The following is an 11,294-nucleotide window of genomic DNA, read 5'->3' on the forward strand; positions in this document are numbered from 1 at the left end:
TTAGTCCATAAATGACATGGTCAGAATAATTTGCCTAAAAATTATAATATATGAAATTTATCATGGATCACTCTCATATGAATAAATTTTATACTTGAGAAACAATGAAACACTGTTAACTGTGTTTGTGAAAGACTCGAACTAAGTAAAAAATTGCCGCATAATAAATATATTTTGAGGCTTTTATAGATTCTAATCAAATATTTTAATTTTATCAATTATCGTTTCTTTTGAAGGATTTTATTTTAAGTTTAGTTAATTTTTCTTAAGTGAATAAATTTAACATGATTTTGCTCTCATTTCGGGCATTGAATGGTGGTATATTAAATACAAATTTATTCAATTGAATAAAAAGAATATAGGATTAACACATTTTAAGATCTCTGGATTTTACATTTTTAGTTTATCTAGTCCTTAAATTTTTATTTGGTCTTATTTGGTCCTCAATTTTACGTTTTTAGTTTATTCGGTTCTTAAACTTTTATTTCGTCTTATTTGGTCCATGAATTTTATATTTTTTAGTTCATCTGATTCCTGAATTTCCATCTATTTGAGGATCCGAGGAAGTAAAAGAAATACAATTCAGGGAGCAGATAAGACTAAATAGAAGTTCAGGAATCAAATAAGCTCAAATAGAAATTCAGGAAACAAATAAACTAAAAATGTAAAATTCAGAAACCTTAAAATATATTAATCCAAAAATACGAGAAAATGCAATAATTGAATGACTATTTCATGAGAAAAATCAAACCCATTTGATATAATTGAGAGAACTTGTCTATAATTGAATAACATCCTTCAAATTGGACGTTAATTGAGAAAAATAGAAGGTTTGACATGAACAATATAAAATTAACAAATGTTTGGACTTTTTTTATGTCCTTTAGGCCTTATTTTATTGAAGAACTAGCAAAAAGGTGATAAAGGAAAGTTTACGCGTTTAAATGTTATAATGTGCTTTACAAATAATTGACCAAAAAGAAACTAAATCATGCTTACAAACCTATTATAAAAGAAAAAGAGAAACATGTAATTATAGTTTACCAAGCCAATTTATTTTACTAAATTTAGCTCATATTCCCACTTGTACTTTTACTTTAAGAGAAAAAAATAAAAAAATTAAATTGAGTTAAGCGGTGTCTATTTTTTTATGAGATTTTTTACATATATTAATTTTACGGATAATGTCATAAAACTTCACCAATTTTACACGTTTTCTCAATTTAATCACGTTCTTTACAACTTCTCATAAAAATACACCAGCTTTCATTTTTTTCCAAATTCATACACAGTTCTAACGAGTTTTGAAAAAAATGAAAGTTAGTATATTTTTATGAGAAATTTAAAAAAACGTGATTAAATTAAGAAAACATATAAAATTAGTGAATTTTTATAACATTAACTTTTAATTTTATGCAAACACCTTTTCTTCAATATCAGTGATTATAAAATAAATTTGGAGCTATATATGAATTACTTCTGGTTACCGGTGTATTCGAGAATGATAGAAATAAATTAATAGAAATAAATTAGATTAATTATAAGAATATATTTGATGAGGGACTTTGGAAGTTACTGAAATAGTATATGATCATGTGATGATGGCTGCCGTGCCCCCACCAAATTTTGTCTATTTTATTGTACAACACATGTGACCTGAAAGTATAATCATTTTCACTATATTTTTATTTTAATTCTAATTAATGTGGTGGAAAGTTTTGTATTTCCCTATCACATATTTAGCTATTTACAAAACCGAACCATTTCCACTAATCTTTTTTAAACTAAAGAAAACCTCAAATTCTAAATTTAAATAACTACCTCTATTATAAAAATATTTTTTAAAAAAATTGCTCGTATAGAAAACTATGTGATTGAAACCAGAAATCATGCGCATACCTACAATACATAAAGAGGCTAAATTGTTCATCCAACGATGATGGTCTGATGAATGCATTACACCATCATTGTGATAGAATTCAATTGGCTGAAAATTCTCCATAAATTATGCAAATATTTCAAATCGGATAATTTTTAAAGAAAAAATAAAATTAAAGCAAAGGATTGTGTAAATGAATCTCACTCAAGAACGTATCATACTCTGATTCTACTCTATCCATCAAATTTCATTACATTCCATAATCAGTTATCTGAATCCAGAATTCATGGCTATTGATTTCTATAACAATTTACAAAAGGCGAGCCGTATGAACAATTTTAACAAAATCGCTATTCACTACTCATTGCCGAGTTCTTACATTTCTCTCATTCTCTAAATTCTCCCGTGAATCGTTGTCATTCGTCTTCTGATCCAATTTCCGTCGCCTAGTAGATAATCGAGGCTTCAGCTGCATAACATAAAATTTCAAATTAACCATACCAATGAAAAATGAAAAATACAAGTGCATCTTTGATCCAAAAAAACAAACTCGATATGTTAACAATTGACATGTTAATACGCCAAACACTCACGGAAAATTGCAAGTCTACTCGAATGAACATAGTAATTTATTCAAGCGATCAACGATGAGATTTGATATCTCTTGCTACAGAGCATACAAGAAGAGAACCAAATTTACACAAGGTTGATGCTTGCATTAGGGGATAGTTACTAGCACCCCTCATATTAGGTCAAATTACTATTTTCTACCTAAATATTATAAATTTAACGATTTACCACCAACTTTTAGGTATTATGTATAAATGAAATCCCTCTCATAAGAGTTTCAGTTAAATGACATTAAAATATCAAAGATTCAGGAATAAATAATAATTTTGACCTACTCGGATGTGATATTAATTTACCCTTACATTAATTTACTCCCTGTTCATCTGGGGACTTGATGACTCGAAAAGACTCTGCAAGCGACACCATTTATGCAAATGCACTCATGCTAAACAGCTTCTGTAATTACAAATGATGAAAACAACGATAAAGCAAAAACAATCTGTATCATACCATCTGAATATACTTCAATTGCTTCACAACTTGATCTGTGTCCAGCTCCTACAGCAAATGCACAGAAGAAAACTTGGTTATCGACATATAAAGCACATATCATCATTACATGGAATAAGAAATTGTATAATGAGATGGTTACTGAACTAGATTAAGCAGTTCAAAAAGAAATAGATTACACAGTTCTGCAGTAGACTTGTCAAAGGAACATCAACCCGAGTAATTTTGTTAGCAAGAGCAATCAAAACTGAGAATTTTCAGTTAGCTAGAGATGCCGACATATAACTTTTAACTCATGCATGAAGTCGAGTGATAAATGTTTTTGGCTTTAATTAACAAATGAAGTTCAGCACAACTTCTTCCAAGAATAAGAAACAAATACTTGCAACAAAGCACCCGCACAAGTCCATCGGTAGAACCACGATATGTATTGTGTAGACTACCAGCAAAATATCAGCCAGACTTAGCAGTAAGCAGCAGTTATTTTGGTCATTCAACACACTCTCACCCTTAACTGATAGGTTTTTCTTGGAAAGAAAATCGTACCCTTTTTGGTTCGGTCACTTTAGTTAAAACCAATGGATGTTCAAAATATCAATAAGACTATTACTCAATTATTATTTTTTCAAAAACTATAAATAGTATAAAAATTGACCAAAAATGATATATATACACCCCAGGAATCTAAACCATGACATTTTAAATAAGAAGAAAGATTTTATACCATTTAACCAAGTACTGAACTTTGGCTATTTTCAACATATCTTATATATATTTATTATTCAGCCACTTCAGTCTCAACCAAATGTTTTTTGCAGAAACTGAAGTCTAATCAAAATGCTAGTAGAACAATTCAGTCTGATTAAATTGGTTCAATTTGGTCGACTGATCGGTTTTGACCGAATCGTGGTCACCCCTAACAGAATTATTTTCTATCCATAGAAGGTCAAGCATTTAAAGATGGAGAGCTTCAAAGTCTGCGAGCTTTCACCTGAGGCACAGCACAATCAGCATGAAATGGGTCCCAAAGAACAGAGCAGAAGCAATCCCAATCATCAGTTTGGACTTCAAATAGAGGAGCCCTGTTAAAAAAGACCAAAGTCAAAACTCTAGCCATAGTAAACAAAAGGCGCTTCCAAGAGTGGAAAATTTCATCTCACATGCACACCAATACAAAAGCAAAGATCACTGAGATACGACATCAAGAGGAATTGTTAATTAGATTGGAATTTTAATCAGGGAATGCTATGTAAACTACACAAACAAAAGATACGTTAATACTTGATAATTGCAGTTGGAGGGTAAAAGAGAGGAATGAAGAAACAGATTTCATTGATTGCAAACAATCAGACTCGAAAGCAAAGAAAACAAGGGAAAGACGTAAAAGGTTCTAGGCATCAGCCTAAAGGTTGAATTGTAACACAATTTCTGAAGCAAAACCGCAGCAGTGGCATTTATTATCGACTGAAAAGTAGATGATAAGCATTACAGTACTAAACAAGGCCTTATGTATGTTTCTTGCAAGGTCATAAAAGGAAATCTGACTAAAATACAAGTGTGTATCGAAACTCTAAAAGGCAGGTCTCTCGATGTTTTAATTTAAGGAAGTTGTTACTTGATCCTTAAAGTCAACTACATGTAAGCATTCAGGGTGATCAACTCTATATTTTACCCTAAATTACACATGTAAAATAGTCACCTACATTTGGTATAACAATTTGGCACTTCACACCACTGAGAAAAGTTAAAACACGAGAGGCAGACACCTTAATCTGTAAGCAAAATATATCTATACCCCAACTCAAAAGTCATATCAAATTAAATGAAATTGTCTCCACAGGGCATGTAGTTCTAAAGCATATATGGATGATTAAGATGTGAAATTTGTAAACAAACGGAGAAGTTTTCGTAGCTTGGAAGCTTGTACATTTTCCTAGCTAAATTATTGTGACTTCCAGTATAGATGTATAATAGGCATCCCATATTCATTCTGCATGGTGACTCTATTCTCGTGCTTCACACATGACAATCATACATACAAAGCCCCACAAAGACACATCAAGAAAAGAAAAGGGCTTCTCAAGTTCTATTCAAAACCTCAATAGTTTTCAATGATAACTTAGAAGTGCAATTCCATTTTCTCCATGTCATTTCTACGATTTTAGAATCATCAACGTTGTCAACATGCCCATAATAGATGTTCCAAGGAACCAAAAAATGTGTATCAGATCTAATAAATGTTTCATCACTTCAACCTCCAGGAACCCCCTTTCCACACCTCCCGGGCTACAAGGACCCCACAGATCGATGCTCCTCTCAAATGAACCCTTTCCTGGCCTAAAACATGTTATCGATGCCACAGATAAGTATTTCAATTACATGTTCGGCAGAAGACGTAGACAATGGAGAGAAATGTGAGACAATAGATTGACATTACAGTAATGGAATGGATCAGCAGTTGATAATGGATGAGTTGACAATTCAGTTTCTTAGAAAAAAATAAATTAAAGACAGTGATAAGGAAAAGGAGAACATTTTTCTGATTTGCAAAACCAGCATGATAAATAGCTTTTGGATTTCATTGAACAAAACAAGATATACGCCCTAAGACTTTTCTTTAACTAGCAATTTTTGAACTATATCTGTTAATGTGCAAGATAAAGTTTCATTTGAGTAATTTCAGTGTCAATTTACGTTAAAGTTGAGCTTATTTAAAAGAAATCAAACTTGCTAGTTTTGTACAAAAACTTGTGGACAACAAACCCAGTTCAGTTTGATTATTCTAATTTTGTTATTCCAAACCCTGATTAAAAATCTCATAAACAACTAATCGTAAGCAAAAAATGCAAGTCCATATAATCCATGCAATTTTGTAAATCTTATCATATGATCCATAACTGCTAGCAAACATACCATGATAAGATTCATTCTAGAAAAATGTATAACACTGCATTCCCACAAAACTTTATGCTACCTGGATGATTACGCAGCAATTTTATAATATTAATTTACTTTATAAGATTCCACCAAAATTTGTCTGAATCCACCAAATTGTTCAGAGCTTGAATAGAGCTATAGAACTCTAATTCAGCTCCAAGAAACAACAGTTCATATTTTTATTGTCAATCAATCAATTCACCTAAAAGTTCAAACCATTAGGTGAGACTCCAACATGTATTATTATTATCTCTAACACACACCTGCACGAGAATGCTCATTGGACTTGAAGCGTGAAGCACAAACCCACTTTACCTTATACATTTTAATTAATCAAATGGGAGTTGTCAAAAAATCGAACACTCGATCTATGGATTATAGAGGTTCTAGTATCATGTCATCTAACCAAATCATCTATTAGCTGAGACTCCAATGATAGTATTGTTACTATCTCTAACAATTATCAACTAACTAGCCAAGCCATATTAGCATAAAAAATTCAACCATAGCTCAATAAAAATAGATCCTAACAGCATTATGCTTGTATCGTGGATATAGTTGTTACTACCTATAAAATATGAAAACTTATTAGAAATAATAGAGAGTAACGAGTCAGAAACTTACGTGCAGCATGCAGGATTTATGGAAGCATGTTCCAAAACATTTATACATATATATTTGTTTGCATAGTCATCTTACCAGCAATGTTAGGACATTCTAACAATAATATATGCAACTTCTACAGATTTGTATTAGATGCATATTTATCATATACCCAAAAGAAAATATATACAAGAGAAAATTATTACTTGATTTTACCTGCGCCACTTTCCACATATACTTCCATTAGCAGTGTCTTCTGCGCCATCTACAACCTCTCTACATTGAAGCCAATTACCAATAGAGCTAAAAATAGGTGTCTTATAGGGCTCAAACTCCTACAAAAAAAGAAATTTAGTTCACTTTAGACCCTAAAGTCTTCCGTTGTAGAGAAACAGATAATACATATTAAAACACAGTTGCGGCCTTACAGTTGAATTAACAAGATCTGATGAATCCAATTCTAAAGCCTCGCCCATTAAATCTGTATCACTACACCAAATTGAGGAAACTAATCATAAGATGGTAAATTGCAGATGAAAATGTGAAAAGTACAACGTAGCTTATGTCCAATTCTATGATCTAATATATGAAATACTCTAAAAGGGACATAAACGGTAGAAGCTTCATTTTAAAAAGCACCAAAAAGCATGTTAAGAGCATACTACTGGAGATGAGATTCATAAATAACACCAATTGTTTTTGGGTACAGGGTCCATGAGGTTTCCTGAACGGTCTCAACTATAAGATGACATCTTAAGCCTTCCACATTAAGACTAATCCCCACCCGAGTAGTGTAGGTCCCTTGCAAGAGGCAGACTCTGACCCCAAATTTTAAACAATAACACCAATTTAAGTGAGTCGTACTGAGGTAATCTACCTCACTGTGCACATGGTCATACATCAAATAACCTCATTATGATATCTGCTTTAAGAGAGAACATGGCTTAAATTCGTTTCTGATTTTACAATAACTAAAAGGAGTCACTCCATGAAATAATTTACTCCAAAGCCCATCTAGTTGCCAAAATCCTCCTTCTAAGTTCTAATAGTAAGGAGCTTGGGCTTATAAATACTTTAAGGTCCAAAATAGTCAAACATAACAAATGCTTATCTTTCACAAAGTATCCCAATCTTAGTAAGCTTTAGATTTCCTCAAGAAGTTCCATAACTCTACTGGTCCAAATTCTTTCAAACAATTACAAACAAGGCACGTGTCTAATCAGATCACTTGACATCTCGGTGAAGGGCCTCAACTTGGCTTATGTCTTTGACCTAATATAGATATCTCACTCCATTGCTTTCTTATCATAATTTCACCTCATAGAGAGATAATTTACTAATATAAAGAAGCATAATGCAGAGCCATAGTAGGTAAAGCAGCTTACCTATGATCACACATCATCTGGCTCAAGCAAGAATCAGCTGATCCATCTACAAAGAATTATTTGTACAGACTATAAAATCTATATCTATATGTTAGCTAAGTCTATATGTGTATGTTAGTTGGAAGAGCATGCATGCAAGAAGAAAGTTTGAGCTTAATGTAAGTGGCTAAAAGATTTTCTGCTTGATATAATTATCAACCAATTAAAAGTTATTTTATGTATCTTTTGAAGTCAATTGTTACACCTCAAAGCATTTCGGGGAGAACCAGCAGAGCTACAATTTCAAGCCTCTCCAAACTCCAAAGCCGCTTACATTGTAACTGTATTCCAAGAATATATATCCAACTATACTTATGTAGCATCAACAGAATCATCCAACCCTAGGCTCCATTCGATTTGCTAGTCTCGTGTTCCCTTAGCTTTTATTATCTTATTCTTACCAATTATAATTACAAGCTTCATTGTTCTTAAATCAGCACATAAAATCACACACATAAATGCTTAATACATGGAAAAGGAAAAGGAAAATGCAACAAGCATCCAATAAAACAATACATCTCAGCTTCCAACAAACAAAATAAATTGTGCTCCAGAAGGTTTTTACCAGCAATATAGGCATAATTTTGATGCTTCTTTCCTCTCAACACGCATACTAGGTATCAACTAAAACTTAAAAATGACATTGCACATTGTCATATAAACATCCTAGGAGAGAGTCTAAAACTCAATTTAGCATACTAAAGAACTATTATCACCGTGTTTCCAACTGCTATCAAAACGTATCATCACAGATGCCTTCCCAACAGCAATTTCTAATTGCTTTTGAGCATTAAGGTTTTAAGATTCAATTGCTAGAGTCTAGACATCATAAATGTACCTAAAAACCAATTTTATTAATTTGGATTAAGAAATTCAAAATTATGTTTCCTTTGATAGTAGCTATAATAAAATGCCAAAAGATCTCTAAATGGCATACAGAAAGACATGCTTCGTTCGCATTAGCGAGCTACCAGTGTCCTTCGCAACTAAAGTGCACAGAGGAACAAAGGAGTGATTGCCCCTGACCAGTCCGGAATTAAATTTATAATCTACTATTCTACTCAATCAGTAGTACTTCTCCCCCCTAAATGATCATAGCAACATGATAAAAGAATGTCACAAAAGAAAGGAATTGCACACAAAGACTTTCAAGAAACTAATTGGCTCTCAAGCAATATAATGGGGAGCAGATAAGGACCTCCTATAACTATCAGTATGAACCTCATAGAAGATTTGCAAGTCCAGATTCTTGGTATCTTGTGCAGTGAATGATAGTTGATCTATTGCTTTAAAAAAATATGGGTCTATGGGGATTAAAGAAACACATACTTTATGATTGAACCTGACCAGTCCGGAACTTCTGCTTGAAAACCTTTTCCAATTCGAACACCAGTTGTATATGGCCCAGCATCACTTAACATCAATGCTATAGGATTAGATTCACCTGTACAAGAACTTCCAAATCTTCCATTTTCACCAACCATATTTGAAAATCTTCTAGAAATTGTGTCTACAAGAATTTTACGCTTCTTTGAACAAGAATGACAATACCATTCATCTTGTGGTATTTTCTTGACACGGGGATTACAGCAGAATAAATGAAATGCCTCCTCACAATTATCACAAATTAGCATTTTAATTGGAGACTCAGGCCGTGCACAAATTTTGCAGGGCCTACAGTTTCTGGTAGCACCACTATCACAATTAACTGCAACTGAACCATGTGTCCGACCAGGCCAAACTCCCTGGCGGCCATGTGTAAAGACACATAAATCCTTTTCTGATAAATCTTCTCCCAAAGCCTCTATAACCATTGCACTAGATGAGGAGCACTCGCTAGTATCTTCCACTTCAGTATGCATAGAAGTTGAAGCAAGTTCCACATCTGACCTTGATGATGAGCAACTGTCATTTATACTTTCAACCTCAATTATTTTCTGCCTAGTATTTTTAGAAGCTTGATCGAAAACCCGTTCTTCTACCAGTAAACATCCATTAATAGACTCCGATTTGAAGATACGAGACTCAACTTTCTGTGGTATTAAAGGAATTACAGGGTCCTCAACAATATGCCGACCTTGAGAAACCACACGCTGATCCTTAACTGAAGGAGCATAAGAACTGACAACAGAGACACACTCCTCTCCGCTTCTCTTTTCCCTCGCAAGGGCATGTGCTGAATAAACAGCTTTAGAACCAGTATTTCCTCGTCTCCTTCGACTATATACAAAATTTATTCCCGAACTTTCAGGCATTGTACCGACTGTTGATAGCTGAAGACTCGTTACAAAACTCGACGGGCATGAATAATCATCGTTCTTTTCCTCACCAAAACCGATATGAGAGAATGCATGACATTTTCGACACATCTGCCAAATTTCAATATGAGACATCCAATTCCAATCACAAACCTAAAGAATACAAAATTCAATTGAACCAAATAGAAAACTCCATAAAACATTTCACCTGCGTAATTGTTTTCGACAATATGTATCCAATCCAAGATTCAAACATTCAATTGGCAGCAAAACCCAATCATTTTACTGCAGAATCAATATACATTTATGAAAATTTCAGTATACATAATGAAAACTGGGCAACATATTGACCTAACACATTAGCCCTTAATTATTTTCAAAATTATAACTGTATAGACCAATACAATGAATTAAAAAAAAAGAATTCAAAATAATAAAATTGTAATACCTAAGAAGATGGAATCAGGCGAGCAGGACGGAGAAGTATCCGAATTTCCGTCAGAAACCCTAATATCTGGAGGAGGAGGAGGAGGAACAGCACGAGAATGCTCTGGTGTGGTGGAGTTGGACGGACGAGAAATATTTTTTTTTATTTTCTTTTTTCCTTTATTTTTTAACTTACTCTTTTTATTTTTTAACACAAACTTAATGTCGACCTATGTTTATCTCATATAATCGTTGCGCCATGTCATTTTTAACAAGTCACTGGCCATGCTTGGTTCGTGGAATAGATGCGGAATGAAATAACTATTCTGTATAGAATAGCAAGTCTTTGCTTTGGTTCATAGAATAAGTATTCCAAAGAATTGCTATTCCATGATTTTGTGGAATAAACACTCCTCTTAAAAACTGAAAAATGGTTATTCCATTTTTTATGGAATAACTATTCTATTCCATGTTATTCTATTCCATGAACCAAACATGGCCACTGAGTAATAACGATAAAGAATTTTTTAATTATTATTTATTTTTTTAATCAATATAAATTCAACATGACTAATGTATTATCGGTTTGTTGCACGAATGACATGGCGTAACGGTTGTATTGTATAATTTTTCATGTTAGACTAGTGTTTTATCTAATACATCTGGTGCGCCATGTCATTTTCCAAC

The 11,294-nt window shown here is 33.0% G+C and overlaps 1 protein-coding gene across 3 annotated transcripts; it reads right to left on the reverse strand.

Moving 5' to 3' along the window:
- Positions 1 to 2,064: 2,064 nt before the first annotated feature.
- Positions 2,065 to 10,786, reverse strand: LOC126669536 (uncharacterized). 3 transcript variants are annotated; one of them, XM_050363025.2, is made up of 8 exons: positions 10,630 to 10,781; positions 10,390 to 10,466; positions 9,253 to 10,292; positions 6,928 to 6,988; positions 6,716 to 6,834; positions 3,951 to 4,041; positions 2,960 to 3,007; positions 2,065 to 2,348 (listed from the first exon to the last, which is right to left on the reverse strand). In XM_050363025.2, the coding sequence occupies exons 2-8, from the start codon at positions 10,435 to 10,437 to the stop codon at positions 2,241 to 2,243; spliced, it is 1,515 nt and encodes a 504-aa protein (XP_050218982.1). In that variant the 5' UTR covers positions 10,438 to 10,466; positions 10,630 to 10,781; the 3' UTR covers positions 2,065 to 2,240. The 3 variants fall into 3 exon arrangements, with proteins under 3 accessions (XP_050218982.1, XP_055960501.1, XP_050218983.1); XM_056104526.1 differs by lacking the exons at positions 6,716 to 6,834; positions 6,928 to 6,988 and having other exon boundaries at positions 10,630 to 10,786; XM_050363026.2 differs by lacking the exons at positions 2,065 to 2,348; positions 2,960 to 3,007 and having other exon boundaries at positions 6,706 to 6,834; positions 10,630 to 10,785.
- Between the last annotated feature and the right edge of the window lie 508 nt (positions 10,787 to 11,294).

Source organism: Mercurialis annua, linkage group LG2 (genome assembly GCF_937616625.2).
Source record: "Mercurialis annua linkage group LG2, ddMerAnnu1.2, whole genome shotgun sequence".
Taxonomy (NCBI): Eukaryota; Viridiplantae; Streptophyta; class Magnoliopsida; order Malpighiales; family Euphorbiaceae; genus Mercurialis; species Mercurialis annua.

Coding starts and splice junctions, on each gene's coding strand:
- LOC126669536 (XM_050363025.2), bottom strand. CDS start 10,437: ATGTTTGAATCTTGGATTGGATACATATTGTCGAAAACAATTACGCAG. Junction 10,293..10,389: donor TGTCGAAAACAATTACGCAG/GTGAAATGTTTT, acceptor GAAATTTGGCAG/ATGTGTCGAAAATGTCATGC. Junction 6,989..9,252: donor TGGTCAGGTTCAATCATAAA/GTATGTGTTTCT, acceptor AATTTGGTGTAG/TGATACAGATTTAATGGGCG.